The sequence below is a fragment of the Mobula hypostoma genome, chromosome 18, assembly GCF_963921235.1.
Source record: "Mobula hypostoma chromosome 18, sMobHyp1.1, whole genome shotgun sequence".
In the NCBI taxonomy this organism is placed as follows: Eukaryota; Metazoa; Chordata; class Chondrichthyes; order Myliobatiformes; family Myliobatidae; genus Mobula; species Mobula hypostoma.
In genome coordinates this window covers 27,792,837-27,809,091 of record NC_086114.1, presented here as the reverse complement: position 1 = coordinate 27,809,091, position 16,255 = coordinate 27,792,837, and the positions used below count along the sequence as shown (strand labels likewise).

General features: G+C 39.4%; 1 protein-coding gene across 4 annotated transcripts in view; it reads left to right on the top strand.

The window, feature by feature from the left end:
- usp54a (ubiquitin specific peptidase 54a) overlaps positions 1-16,255 on the top strand; it is a 144,199-nt gene that overhangs the window by 79,268 nt on the left and 48,676 nt on the right. For all 4 annotated transcript variants that reach the window (XM_063070633.1, XM_063070634.1, XM_063070637.1 and 1 more), the window contains exons 5-7: positions 4,260-4,373; positions 11,540-11,622; positions 13,781-13,886. In XM_063070633.1, coding sequence (XP_062926703.1) covers positions 4,260-4,373; positions 11,540-11,622; positions 13,781-13,886 — 303 coding nt within the window. The remainder of the gene's footprint in view (positions 1-4,259; positions 4,374-11,539; positions 11,623-13,780; positions 13,887-16,255) is intronic.

The window sequence follows — 16,255 nt, the reverse complement described above, 5'->3', positions numbered from 1 at the left end:
CTCTTACTATCTCTTCTTTCAGTTAGTCCTGACGAAGGGTCTCAGCCCAAAATGTCGACTGTACCTCTTCCTATAGATACTGCCTGGCCTGCTGCGTTCCACCCGCATTTTGTATGTGTTGATTGAAACATCTTCTCCTATGAGCTCGAACTATGGTCACTGCAGCTTTCCATAGTTGTAGATTAAAGTAGTATGGAAAATTTTAATTATATTTGTTAGTATCATCAGTATGATATGTAACCTGGTTAATATTTTGATGATATGGGTATTTTAGTGGAAATGAGTCAGGCTGATGAAAGTAACTAAATTAATCTGCAGAATTCCCTTTCCTTAATGTCATTTGCATGCTTTGTTAGTGATTGCATGTTTTTGACTTGCAGAAAGTCCACTGAAAGAAATAGCTCTTGTTGCTCCAGGTGCTTACATCAGTAGTAGATTTTTCACTCAAAAATCAATATTTTATCTAACAGCAAAGATACTGGAAAATGCAAACAGGAAATGCTGGAAATACCTCATGGATCAGAAAGCTTCTAAGGAAAGAGAGTTAATACTCCAGGTCAAACCTTCCTGTCTTCAGATAAGCTATGCAGCTAATTTTAAACATTAACTCCATTGCTTTCTCCACAGGAACAGTCTGATCTGCAGGATATTTGCAGTGAATACTTTTGACATTTTTGTTCAGGAAAATAGGTTTGAATTCAGTCTAAGCAGGTGGTTCTCAACCTGCAGTGCATGATCTACTTTTGGGGCTTCCAAGCATTGTTGGAATCCGTGAGTCTTTAATACTATTGAGATGTTCAAAGAAAAGTAAAATCAAATACATACAGTTACAAGAAAAAGTTTGTGAACTATTTGCAATTACCTGGTTTTCTGCATTAATTACTCACAAAATGTGGTCTGATCTTCATCTAAATCACAATAATAGGCAAACACAAACTGCTGAAATTAACAACACACAAAAAATTATACTACTTCTCATCAATGCTAAGTACATCATTTAAACAATCGCAGTGTAGCTTCAAAAAAAGTATGTGAACTTCTGGGGTAATGCCTTCCAGAAAAGCTATTTGGAGTCAGGTGTTCCAATTAATGAGATGAGATTGGAGTTGTGGATTGTAGAGGCGCCCTGCCCTATAAAAAAGAGACACAAAGTCAGGTTTCTATCATAGTCTGCTCTTCTCAAGAAAGGTCTGTTTATGTGCACCATGCCTCGATCAAAGCAATTTTCAGACGACCTTAGAAGAATTTTAGAGATGCATGAAACTGGATACCTGAGTGTTCATCAGTCCACAGTAAGGGAAATTGTCTACAAATGGAGGAAATTCAGTCCTGTTGCTACTCTCCGTAGGAGTGGTCATCCTGCAAAGATCACACCAAGAGCACAAGGTGCAATGCTGAAGGAGGTGAAAAAGAACCCATGGGGAACAGCAATCTCTAGAACTTGCTAAAGCTTTGTTCATGTGTCCACTATAAGAAAAACATTGAATAAGGATGGCATTCATGGAAGGACATCACAGAGGAAACCATTGCTCTTCAAAAAAAAACATTGCTGCATGCCCCAAGTTTGCAAAATACCACCTGGATGTTCCGTAATGCTTCTGGGACAATATTCTGTGGACAGATGAGACAAAAGTTGGATTTTTTGGCATAAGTGCACACCGCTATGTTTGGAGGGAACACCAACACCAAAACCTCATCCCAACTGTGAACAGTGGGAGGTGCATCATGGTTTGAGGTTGCTTTGCTGCCTCAGGGTCTGGACAGCTTGCAATTGTTGAGGGAACAATAAGTTCCAAAGTGTATCAAGCCATTTTACAGGAGAATGTCAGAGTAGTGATCCATCATCTGAAGCTTAATAGAAGTTGGACGATGCAACAAGACAATGAACCGCAACGCAAGAGTAATCAACAGCAGAATGGTTTTAAAAGAAGAAAATTCATGCTTTGGAATGACCAAGTCAGAGTCAGACCTTAACCCAATTGAGATGCTGCGAGGCTGTAGTTACATATCCCGTGAGCATGATGTAATTATCTTGTGAGCATTACGTCAATATCTTGCGATGGGCATGATGTAATTGTGTTATGACCGTGAGGTGATGTTATGTCACGTGATGGCATGTTCCAAACAGTATTTAAACAAAGCCCACCAATGTGATGCAGTTCTCATTTTTTTTTTTAGTGCAATGTTGTTGTTGCCGGTCAGATGTTTGGAGACACCACCGGTTTTGTTTGTTGCACGTTTATTTTTCCCTTTCAGCCCAGTATCGGAGAGTGAAGACATTACTAGAGTTATCCGAGCAAAGGATTGGGTAAAGTTAATGTCGTTCAGCGTCTTGGGAATGATCAACCTTTTTGAATTTGTTCGGGAATTGTGGCTTGCACATTTGAGTTAAACCCCTGCAAGGTCGGGAAGGTTTGTGCAGTGACCATCCTCCAGTCAAAAGGTCAGTTCCTGTATTTCTTTGTGATTCCTTTGGACAAGGCATCTCTCAGCTGTGATCGGCAGATTCGTCATTACTTCGAAGGAATCGTTGTTTTGGGGAAGTCTGTCCTTAATGACTGAATAAATCACATGGACTTTTGAATTTACCACTTTAAGACTGTGCTTGGATGAGAACTCGTTAAGAACAGTTTATAAGTTTGACTGTTTTGTTCGATATAGTTGCCTAACTGTTAACTTCTGGTTAAGTTAGTCGCTTGTTTACTTTTCGATGTTTTGAGCAGAGTTTATTAAATGTCCTTGTATATTTTATGAAAACTGGACTCAAATTTATCTCTATTGCTGCTGATTCATAACACTGTTCATGCAAGGTATTCCAGAAATATTGATGAACTGAAACAGTCTTGTATGTATGGAGGAATGGTGTAAAATTCCTCCTCGTCATTGTGCAAGTCTGATCAGCAACTACAGGAAACATTATGTGGAGGTTATTGCTGCTGAAGGAGGTTCTACCAGTTATTAAATACAGGGGTTCATAAACATTTTCCAGCGAGGACTGTGAACAATTAAACAATATGTCCAATAAAGACATGAAAAGTATTTGTGTATTATTAGTTTAGGCAGATTATGTTTGTCTGTTATTGTGACTTAGATGCAAATGGTCCACAAACTTTTTCTTGCAACTGTATATTCTTCTTTGAGTCACTGTCCTAGTCTTGAGGCTGCTAGTAATCTCCAGGACAAACTCCAAACATCATCGAATGGTTCACCTGATGCATTATCAGAGATTTACAGGGAATGAGGCTAGATATTTTACTAAATGTAGTCAAGTGGGGCTGTCACTCAAGAGTTTTGAGACCCATTTCAAAGTAGTGCTTCTTTTGTCCTTGGTCCATTAATTACTAAAAGAAGTTTGGTTGTCACATTTACTCAAAGCACTTCATGAAGTAAAGTCAATGTATTTAACTTCGATGGTTAGCTGACTTTGCTATTCACAGTACTTGCGGATTTTAGTTTGAAACAATCTAATGTTTTATTGATTAATCCATTGGTTCATTTGAAAGATACATGCTGAACCATGCATTGAAGATATGTATGACAATGTAGAAATATCAGGTGCTACCTTGTTTTTTGAAGGCGAGAGATGAAAGTCTGTTTAATCTGTTGTAATGAACTGAATATTGAGTTTTGATTGCAGGTATCAGTTTATCAGTTGATGTAAATGCTGGTGCTTAGTGTTTTTGTCAAGTTGTTGTGAACGCTGTTTTCGTTTTATTACAGAATGTTTACAGCATGGAAGGAGGCTATTCAGCTTCATGACTCAGTACCACCAATGCAAATGCAATCCAGCTATTGTGCCATTAATTGAACCTTACTCAGAATGTTGAATCAGGCAAAGAGAGTAGTAGATATCTACCTGTTGTGTGCCATTGAATATTGAAGTTGCATCCTATTTATTGCAAATCAATATCTGCAGTTATGCACTCAAGGTTCCTAATTGGTATAATGTAGCTTTATGGATCTAACCCATAGTAATAATTGTGAAAACTTCTGCTTTAAGATGGTAGCCTTATGCGAGACGTTGTTGTTGTTCCTTTCCATGCCATGTGGTGCATCAGCTGGTAACCATACCACTCCTTCTTTAGCACTTTTTGTTTGTTTTTTTTGTGTGAGGCTGAGTTGCTAGCTTGACGCTCAACCCGGCATGGATGGAAAGCATGTGAGACATTACTAACAGCGTATTGCAGTTCAGATTTGATTATTCTATCTTCTGTTATGTAGAACATAGTAAAACAAATAATAATTTATATTTTTCACAGGAAAACATCCTCATGCGAATACACTTTCACATTGCTGATGAAACAAAGGAAGATATTTGCACTGCAAAACACTGTATTCCTCATCAGAAATTTGCTATGACTTTGTTTGAACAGGTAGGAATAATTCACTTTTCCAAAGTTTTTAAACTATTTTCCAATATGTTTTACATGTTTGTCTTTGTTTCCAATTGCTTACTCTTCTCCCTCCTCATATCCATTTCTCTCCCTCACTTTTCTCCCACCTTGCTCCCCAGCTCTCCCTTGCGTCCTCCCCCCTACCCTCCAACCCTCTCTACTCATGTCTCTGTGGCCCATACTGATGCATCTGTCCCTCATGCAGACATTTTTGTAGAGAAGCAGCTTTAGCTGCAAGCCAATCATGCAGAAGTCTGTGTAGAATATTCTCGAGGTCCTGTGGGAAGAGGTGATGGTGGATCTTATCAGATAGTTCCCTGAGCAGAATGTCAATGTTGGCAGAACACTTCATCAAAATTTCCAAGCAGACTCAAATCCTTGCTGGGGTGTTGTCAAGAAAGGCCTTCTCTGTCAAATCCATTATTACAATTGTTGTCTTAATACAACTGCATTCTGTCATTAAGGAAGAAGATTAAACCATTATCTATCGCAAAGTTCAAACTTCAAATTTTTTATGAAAGTATGTTTAACCTTATACAACCTTGAGATTCATCTTCCAGGCACTCACAAAAAAAGGAAACACAATACATTTCATGAAAGAAAAACACACAGCAAAGACTGCCAAGTATCCAATGTGCAAAAGAGGACAAAGCATGCAAGTAGTATATATAGAGGGACCAACTAGAGGGGATGCAATATTGGATCTCCTGTTAGGAAACGAGTTAGGACAAGTGACGGAAGTCTGTGTAGGGGAGCACTTTGGTTCCAGTGATCATAACACCATTAATTTCAACTTGATCATGGACAAGGATAGATCTGGTCCTAGGGTTGAGGTTCTTAACTGGAAGAAGGCCAAATGTGAAGAAATGAGAAAGGATCTAAAAAGCGTGGATTGGGACAGGTTGTTCTCTGGCAAGGATGTGATCGGTAGGTGGGAAGCCTTCAAAGGAGAAACTTTGAGAGTGCAGAATTTGTATGTTCCTGTCAGGATTAAAGGCAAAGTGAATAGGAATAAGGAACCTTGGTTCTCAAGGGATATTGCAACTCTGATAAAGAAGAAGAGGGAGTTGTATGACATGTATAGGAAGCAGGGAGTAAATAAGGTGCTTGAGGAGTATAAGAAGTGCAAGAAAATACTTAAGAAAGAAATCAGGAGGGCTAAAAGAGGACATGAGGTTGCCTTGGCAGTCAAAGTGAAGGATAATCCAAAGAGCTTTTACAGGTAAATTAAGAGCAAAAGGATTGTAAGGGATAAAATTGGTCCTCTTGAAGATCAGAGTGGTCGGCTATGTGTGGAACCAAAGGAAATGAGGGAGATCTTAAATAGGTTTTTTGCGTCTGTATTTACTGAGGAAACTGGCATGAAGTCTATGGAATTAAGGGAAACAAGTAGTGAGATCATGGAAACTGTACAGATTGAAAAGGAGGAGGTGCTTGCTGTCTTGAGGAAAATTAAAGTGGATAAATCCCCAGGACCTGACAGGGTGTTCCCTCGGACCTTGAAGGAGACTAGTGTTGAAATTGCAGGGGCCCTGGCAGAAATATTTAAAATGTCGCTGTCTACAGGTGAGGTGCCGGAGGATTGGAGAGTGGCTCATGTTGTTCCGTTGTTTAAAAAAGGATCGAAAAGTAATCCAGGAAATTATAGGCCTGTAAGTTTAACGTCGGTAGTAGGTAAGTTATTGGAGGGAGTACGAAGAGACAGAGTCTACAAGCATTTGGATAGACAGGGACTTATTAGGGAGAGTCAACATGGCTTTGTGCGTGGTAGGTCATGTTTGACCAATTATTGGAGTTTTTCAAGGAGGTTACCAGGAAAGTGGATGAAGGGAAGGCAGTGGATATTGTCTACATGGACTTCAGTAAGGCCTTTGACAAGGTCCCGCATGGGAGGTTAGTTAGGAAAATTCAGTCGCTAGGTATACATGGAGAGGTGGTAAATTGGATTAGACATTGGCTCAATGGAAGAAGCCAAAGAGTGGTAGTAGAGAATTGCTTCTCCGAGTGGAGGCCTGTGACTAGTGGTGTGCCACAGGGATCAGTGCTGGGTCCATTGTTATTTGTCATCTATATCAATGATCTGGATGATAATGTGGTAAATTGGATCAGCAAATTTGCTGATGATACAAAGAATGGAGGTGTAGTAGACAGTGAGGAAGGCTTTCAGAGCCTGCAGAGGGACTTGGACCAGCTGGAAAAATGGGCTGAAAAATGGCAGATGGAGTTTAATGCAGACAGGTGTGAGGTATTGCAGGTTGGAAGGACAAACCAAGGTAGAACATACAGGGTTAATGGTAAGGCACTGAGGAGTGCAGTGGAACAGAGGGATCTGGGAATACAGATACAAAATTCCCTAAAAGTAGCATCACAGGTAGATAGGGTTGTAAAGAGAGCTTTTGGTACATTGGCCTTTATTAATCAAAGTATTGAGTATAAGAGCTGGAATGTTATGATGAGGTTGTATAAGGCATTGGTGAGGCCGAATCTGGAGTATTGTGTTCAGTTTTGGTCTCCAAATTACAGGAAGGATATTAATAAGGTTGAAAGAGTGCAGAGAAGGTTTACAAGGATGTTGCTGGGACTTGAGAAACTCAGTTACAGAGAAAGGTTGAATAGGTTAGGACTTTATTCCCTGGAGCATAGAAGAATGAGGGGAGATTTGATAGAGGTATATAAAATTATGATGGGTATAGATAGATTGAATGCAAGCAGGCTTTTTCCACTGAGGCAAGGGGAGAAAAAAACCAGAGGACATAGGTTAAGTGTGAGGGGGGAAAAGTTTAAAGGGAACATTAGTGGGGTCTTCACACAGAGAGTGGTGGGAGTATGGAATGAGCTGCCAGACGAGGTGATAAATGTGGGTTTTAACATTTAAGAATAAATTGGACAGATACATGGATGGGAGGTGCATGGAGGGATATGGTCCGTGTGCAGGTCAGTGGGACTAGGCAGAAAATGGTTTGGCACAGCCAAGAAGGGCCAAAAGGCCTATTTCTGTGCTGTAGTTTCTATGGTTTTTCTAGTATAAAAAAAAGTAAACAAATAGGACATGGAATAAGAACTACAGAGTCCTCAAAAATGAGTCCACGGCCGCAGAGCCAGTTCATCACTGAGGTGAGTGAGGCTCGTCCAGGAGACATGGGACCAAGACTCCTACAGCTCCCTTCTGATGGTAGTAGCAAGAAAAGAGAGAGACTAGTCAAATGCAAGCAGATGGTGCTGAACACCTGTTCGTTTTCTGCTCTCAGCCTTGACAATTTAAATCTTGCTCAAGTCTTTAATTAGTGTGAAGTAGTGGAGTGGAGTATGGGTTTATTTTTTACCTTCAGGCCTCGACGCAGCATCCATCTCCAGTGATGGCCGTACCAGCACTCTGGAGAGTCTTGTTCACTGAATCCCCCAGGAGACTGCTCCTTCGAGAAAATGTGTTGATGGTCATCTTTGTACATTTGTCATGCTTGCACACTGAAACAAGGCTGCAAAAGATACACTTTGGTCTCCTTGAAGCTTGTTGGTTTTCCAGTGCAAGAAGTTGTTTACAACAGAGTGTTGACTCGTGAAAGTCACTGAGCTGAATCAGGAAAATAGCCCTTTACCACCTATTCAGGGCAAGTTAGTATGGTTGATACCTACTAGCCTTACAAGCAATACCTGTGTCCCGAGAAGGAATTATTAATCACAAATTGACATTGCTTTTAAGACTGTGACCTGACTTTCTTCGATCAACATTGGGAGATCTTTCTTGCAAAGGAAAATTTGGCTACTGCTTGGCATAAGTTCATGTGACTGAAGTTTGTGTGACTTGATGCAAACAGACATCACCAAATCTATGATCAAGTCAAGTTCTTCCACTTCTTGGCTTAGCACAGGGAGTGTGATATTTAACTTTTTTTTTCATTTAAAATTATGGTTCTTGAGATTAAGCACCATTTTGTGAACCACAGAGAAAGCAAAATACAAACCCAGTGTGCTGATTGTGTGGTAATCAGAAACCTTTATTGCTGATTCCCTTACTGCAGCGCATCCTTGAGGTAGACACAGTATACATTAGAATAAGTTATTTAAAAAGATACTGTCCTGGAGTTTAAAACATATTAAAACTACCTCATTTCTATCAATGCTAGGAGAATGTTTCATGGCAATTATCTTTAAAGTGCATCAGCCAATTTGATTAGCCTTTCAACTTCTTTCCTCAAATATTGAATTCAATATGTTGGAATTTAGCAACCATAATTTTTGTAGTTTCTTTGAGATGATTTATATAATTTGTAAAACGTTGAGGTCCTTGCACTGATTCCTGAGGCCAGCTACCCTTTATTTCTATCCAACTGGAAAAAGAACCAACAAAATTTGCCTCTGGCCAGCAGTGATCCACATGGCAGCAAAGGTAATGTCTTGATTGTAGTCTAAGGCAGAGCAACGGATGTTGTCTACGTAAGCTTTAGTAAGGCCTTTATCAAGGTAATGCAGTGGAGGTTGGCCAAGAAGGTTCAGTCACTTCACATTCAAGATGAGCTAGTAAATTGGATTCGACTTTGGCTTCACAGGAGAACCCAGAAAGTGGTGGTAGATGGTTACCTCTCTGACTGGAGGCCTGTGACTAGTGGTCTACCGCTTGGTCCTTTGTAGTTTGTCAGTTCAATTGAATTCACTTTATTTTCCATGGGGAACTTAATTTGTGCAGTGGTAAGGACAACATCACAGAGCCAAGATACACACCACCGCACTACATATAGTTAATCACAATGTAAGCACAACAGATAATAAATACTAAGAATGAATGCATATGATTTAAAATACAAATACTCATAATAAAACTGTTTTTACTGTCAAAGGTGTTATGCATGCTATATATGGGCCTTCATAAATCAAAGTATTGAATATCAAGGTATTGGGATGTCATGTTGAAGCTGTATAAGACTTTGGTGAGGCCTACCTTGGAGTACAGAAAATTTACAGTGATGCTGGGACTTGAGTTACAGGGAATGGTTGAATACGTTATGACTTTATTCCTTGGAATGTAGAAGCTTGAGGGGAGATTTGATAGAGGTATACAACATTAATAGGGGTGTAAATAGGATAAATGAAAGCAGGCTTTTTCTACTGAGGTTGGGTGGGTCATGCGTTAAGGGTGAAAGGTGAACTGTTTAAGGGAAATGTGAGGAACAGAGATTATTGAGCAAAATGAAAGCACATACTGTAACATATTGGCATGGGTGGAGGTTAACAGGAAACAGTAGGTATAAATGGCTCTTGGTTGGCAAGACATAATCGGAAATCATTGCAGGAGGCCTCAACACAAAAAAAAAGGAATGGATATCAGCCGATTCATGCCTTCCTTGTCTTTTAATATGATGATGGCTGTTCTATGCTGGCATAAGTTCCTCTGCTGTGGTATTTCTTCATTCTCTTCTATTCCATGATCTGTGAAATATTTATTAATCTCCACTTTAAATACCTAATGACATAATGATTCTATCACTTGCCAGGACAGAGAATTTCAGTGATTCATCACCTTGTGAGAAAGAAATGCTACCTATTTGTTGTCTCCTATGCCTCGACCTTTTACAATTTGCATATAGTTTGAAAGAACCCAGCTAAGTTATGGTTGCTGAATTTGTTAACACAGAGATAGCTAGGAAATTAAGTTGTGAATGGATATATGGAGGCTACAATAAGTATAGGCATGTTAAGGGAATGGGAAAAATTTGGCAAATGGGCAAAATCTAGCAAATGGAAGTACAAAGTGGGAAAATGGGAAATTGGCTGTTGTGGTAGAAAAAGAATAAGGAAACAAATTATCTAAGTGACAATAGATAGCAGAGCACTGAGGTGCAGAGACACTAGATGTCCTTGAGCATGATTTGCAAAAGATTAACATGTAGTTCTGACAAGGAAATAAAGCTAACAGCATCCTGCTGTGTATACCTAGAACTGTATGGATACACCAAATGCTGGAAGAATTCAGCAGGTCAGGCAGCATCTATGGAAATGAATAAACAGTTGACGTTTTGGGCTGAGATCCTTCTTTAGGACTGGAAAGAAAGGGAGAAGATGCCAGAATAAAAAGGTGGAGGGGTGGAGGGAGGGGAAGAAGGACAGCCAGGTGTGTGGGAAAGGTAAGGACTAGAGATGAAACAATCTGACTGGAGAAATAAGTGGAACATAAGAGAAAGGAAAGGTGGAGAGGCACCAGGGGAAGGTAATAGGCAGGTGAGAAGAGGCAAGAGGTCAGAGTGGGGAATAGAAGAATAGGGGAGGGGTATGGAAAGCAATATTCATGCCATCAGGTTGGAGGCTACCCAGACAACAGCATATAAGGTGTTGATCCTGCACCCTGAAGGTGGCACAAGAGGAGGCCATAAAAACATGTTGGAATGAGAATCGGAATGAAAATGTTGGACCACCAAAATAGTGCTTTTGTATGCAAAAGCAGTTTATTCAGTCATATATGCGAGAATACTACGTATGTCTCCTTATTTAAAGAAGAATGCTACTGCACTGGAAGTGTTTCAGGGAAAGCTTATCAGACTAATGAAGAGAAAGAAAAGGTGCCTTAATAGGAATGGATGACAGACTCGGAATCAAGCTTGTTATCACTGACATATGTAGTGAAATTTGCAGCTTTCTGGCAGCAGTACAATGCAATATATAAAATATACTATAAATTATAAGGAATATGAGATACCACCTTTTAGAGGCATCGTCTTTTGAAAATGTCCTCGAAGGTGGGGAGGTGAGTTCCCATGATGGCTAGGTTTACTAGCTTTACAGATTTTTGGAACAATAAGAAAGACTTTTAAGATCCTAAGGAGTCCTAAGCTTTCTTAATTCCTTGTCATTACTACGCGTTATGAAATGGAGTGATAGGTTTGAAGGGCTGAGTGGTCTTCTAATTTGAACATTTAATACATGTATGTATTACTTGTTTGTAAATAGTTTGGAAATTTTTCTAAATCAAATGAAGTTGGAAGCTTTTGCTTTTACTCAATTGTGGACTTGGATCTCTTCATAGATTTTTAAAATCTTGTTTGTATAACTCAAATGCTCCAAATATGTTTAACTTCATGACTTTGTGGAATATTGTTAAATCAGTTTGAAACCTAGTAATGACTTTATCTTCTTTGGTGGATTCTTTCTTGCAGTGCGTTTGCACCAGCTGTGGAGCAACTTCTGATCCGCTGCCTTTTATCCAGATGGTGAACTACATTTCTACAACTGCCTTGTGGTAGGCCATTACGAAGATCAATTGTATTAAATATGTACCTTACAATAACAACATTCTTACACAAGATGACTTAAATGTGCTGCAGATAACTGAAAGATGAGAAAGCTTATTGAAATGTGTCCATTGTTTCTGTTTACGTACTGGTGAAGGAGTCAGTGTACAATTTCACATTTTGAAACCAGAAACCTCCACTTTAAACAAATGAGAATGAAAGTCAAATAGTGTCTAGTCTGTGTTCATTAAATAAGACCCTACTCATCAAATTTTGATCATAAATATTTTAAATTGCTGTAGTTGTAAGAGCAAGTTTTCATGCTGATGAAGGAGAAACTTATCCAGTGGTAAATGTTGCAATATTTGTGGTATGTACTGGCAGTCTGTCTCAAAACCTTTAAACAGGGAGTGTCTTTGAAATGCTGACTCTGCTCTGTTTACTAAACATTGTGGAGTTAGTCCTTGATGCAACTTGCACAATGCTGTGTTCTAAAATTAGTGGAATTCGCCAAAGGAGTAAATAGGCAAAAGGCATTGGAAATTTTTAGAGACAAGACTCCATGTACAAGCCCATTCTCCTTTTGCCAGCTTGCAAGGAACATTATTTAATGGACTTACGAGTAACAATTGGGTAAATGCTTAATATGTGGATGAGTAGGTCAAGAGTTGTGATCACTTTCGAGGTTTACTGTCATTTAAAAAGAAGGGAGAATCTTACAACCGAGACTCCAGATTGGAGTAGAACAGAATGTGGTGAGATGAGAAATTGGCACAAAGGATTGTCCACTAATGCTCAGGTAATGAAAAAAGAATGAAAAGTTGGAGAATAGAGAAAAACTTATGAATATACTGAGGCCAGTCATGGGCTTCAGTCATGGACAAATAAAGGTGATCAAAAGCAATACAAATGAAAGGTGAGTAAATTAAGAGAAAGTAGGTGTTATCACAATAAGCAGCAAGAATTGAAAAGGATTAAGTACTGGAAGGACTGTATTGTATGATGAAATTAATTTTGAGTTAGATGTCTTGGGAGGAGAGAGTTGTTGGTGTGGGCTAAGTAGATGGTAGCGGCCATTAAATGAATATAGAACAGGATCAGTCATATTAATTTAACATTAAAATGAGGTAATAAATCATATAACCTGTTGGCTTAGTTAAGGTAAAAGAACACAAAACACTGTAGTGGTTATGAGTGGGTTTCATCAGTAATGAACACTGTGTGTAACTACTGACACAGGGATTCATCCTAACATTTATAATTATGTTCTCTCAAATGAGGACAAAAACAAATGCCAGAATTCTGAAATTATCAAAAGTTATGTTGCTGCTTGGAATTCTGGAAATAATCAGCAGTCCATGCGGCATCCATGGAGAGAGGAACAAAGTTAATATTACAGTTTGAGGATATTTCATCAGAATTTGGCCAGTACTATCAGAGACTTTTTTTTCCTGTTTCTTTTGAGCAGCTTAAACTATATGCATAGCTGGCCCAGTCAGTTTGGCCCATTGAGCCTGTGCTTCTCCCACAATCTTCTGGTAATTGTAATTAATGAGCTTGCTACAAAACTCTACCCAAGTTCAGCATTCTTCATAAACAGATCTCAGCCTGAGTGGGGTGTGATGATGATGTCAATTTTATATTCTTCAATGGCTGCAGGAAATGTCACCCTCCCCTCCCCCGTTGCCATGCCCTTCCCCACCCCCGTTGCCCCTTCTCCCACCACCCCCCTTCTCCTGCCCTCGCCCCTCCCCTCCTCCCTTCCCCCACCCCTCTCACTTCTCTCCAATCTCCCCCTCTCGTCTCGCTCCCACGCCTTCTCCCTCCCTCCTCCACTGCTCTCTCTCCCACCACCACCACCTCTCTCTCTCTCTCTCTCCCCCCCTCCACCTCCTTCCCTTCCCCCCCTTTCTCCCTTCCTCCCTCCCCTAACAACTCCCCCTTCTCTCCTTCATGCACCTACCCTTCAGCCTATTATTCTGTCTGTTTGCCCTCCTTAACTACCCAGGTTCTGATTGGAATAGAATAGCATTGTCCAATACATGATGAAACCCCAAACTCTTTATCGAGGAAATATGTTTATTTACTTGTCAGTGTGTCTGCAGTGGATATCCTGACGAGCCTTTGTTGGCTTTCATGGGAACCAATTCCTGTCTCTTTGTTTAGTAATCAGGCAATTCGCATGATGGAAAGACGTGAGAAACCTACACCTGACATGTTTGGGGAGCTTCTGCAGAATGCAAGCACAATGGGTGATCTTCGGAACTGTCCAGTATGTGTCATTTCACATTGTTTCTCAGTGATTGTGCTGGTTTAAACTCAAAGGAATTCTGCACTTAGATGTTGGCATTTTAAGGGTCCATTTGTTGAACAGTTTAACTTTACCCCTGTAATTGTGCACCTATTCCACAAACTGTTACCTTACAAAATATTTTTCAAGTGCTCTGATGTTTCTGGTTCTGGTGGGTATGTTGAATAAAAATAAGACAACAGTGTCTGTATAATTGCTTGAAAACTGCTTCTTGATTTTTGGTTGCTGTCCTTTATGGTTGGTTGGGCAGATCTGCTCAGGGATCAGTGATCAAAATAGTTCTTATTTTTGGCCTGGGGACATCCAATTCAGTGGTTCTTCATGCAGACCAACTTCCAGTTGATTAGCTGGCCACACTCTCCAGTTTAATTTTGTTTACTTCAGAGCTGTGAATAATGTACAAGGAAAACTTAAAAATTGTTATTGAAGCAAATAAGGCAAAACTTAATGAACTGTTTAAAAATAAAAATATGTCTGGAGTATTAGTGCTTAATAATCACCAGATGATCTTTAATTTAAAACTTCCTTGCATTGTGGCATCTTTGCCTTTTTTCTGTGCTGTGGTGAAACAAGTTTGTTCAGATCCAATATAAAGACTTGCAGGTATTCCTTTGTTCTAAAAAGGCCCAGCTCCATGGTGTTATTTGCTTCCATTGGAAGACAGAGTGAGAATGTGAATAGAATCTCGAATGTGACTCGTTGGGAATGATAAATTCAGTAGTGGCTGCAAGCCTTTCCTGTCTGCTGTTTGGGCTGAAGTACAAGAGTTTGGGATCTGGTCTTCTAATTTTCTTCAGCTTATTGAAGTATTTTCGTAAACAATTTTGGCTTTATTATGCATGTGGGAAAAATATAATTTTCATTTGTTTTTCTGTCTAATCTAACCCCTAGGGTGCTTGATATTATTAAGTATATATTTATTGTTGATTTTTCCAAATGTTTTTTCTGTAATAACTTTCCAAACCATTTGTAAATATTTGTAAATATGTCTCTATCTCAGTTTCCAACTTTTTCACTCATGTTTAATTTCTCTAATACAATTGGATGACCATACTGGTCTGGGAGTCAACTTAATGTTAAGTGCACTTATAGGATAGGGCAGTGGAATTGCTTTAAATTCAGCAAACTGCTTATTATTGTAAATTATACCAGACTTTTATCTGGGTTTGATCCTAAGGTATCTCTATCATAAGAATACAGCAATGGGTCAGAAACAGTTTCAGATTTATCTTCACTGAAATATGATGTGAATTTGTTGCTTTGCAGCAGTAGTACAGTGCAAGGACATACAAATCTATAGAGCAAATAAAAAGGAATCAGGTCACATTCATGGGTGTCTGGACTGTAGAGGAGAAAGAGGAAGGGAAGAAGCTGTTCTTGAGTTATTGAGTGTGTATCTTCAGGCTCTGGTACTTCCTCCTTGATGGTAATAATGACAAGATTGTATGTTCCAGATAGTGAAAGTCCTTAGTGATAGATGATACCTTCTTGAGACACTGCCTCTTAAAGATCTCATCAATGTTGGGGAGCATTTTGCCTATGATGGAGCTGCTTGAGTCTATAACCCTCTGAAGTCTCTTGCAATCCTGTGCATCGGATGCTCCATACCAGGCTGTGATGTAGTCGGTCAGAATGCTCTCCACCACAATCTATAGAAATTAACACGAGACTTTGGTGACTTACGAAATTTCCACAAACTCCTCACATAGTGGAGCCACTGTCTTGCCTTCTTGCCTTCTTCCAGCCCAGGATAGATCTTCTGACATATTGCCACTCAGGAATTTGAAGCTGCTTGCAGTTTCCACCACTGACCCCCAGTGAGGACTAGTGTATGTTCTCCCAAGGTCACACTCAGTTTGGTGAGCTGTAATGCTGTGTTTTGTGCTAGTGCTCCCTTTCTGGCAGCAGGTCAGTATATTGTAACCATTAAAGATGTTGAATTCTTAAGATATCTCAAAATGTCCTTGGATTGATTGTATTTCTCCCCCAAGCAGTAATCATTTTTTAAAATCGCATTTTTTCTTTTTCTCATTTAAATTTAAATTGCTGTAACTGGTCTGTTGCTGAATGGTAGAAACGTGTTGTTAATTCTGAATGAGTGCTGCAGATAGCCCAATTCTGAGGCATAGGGAGGAGTTAAAATAAGCATTTGGCATCATGGGCAAAAAGACATAGAACCTAACAATATTGTTAAGTAAAAACCACTAAAGCTCTAGGTTTTTGGCTTTTCTTTTGGACATTAGATCAGTTTGTTCAAAATATGTGAATAAATGTGAGGTTGCTTAAGAACATGCCAAATCCTGAAAATAGTGTGATTTTTTAAAATATAT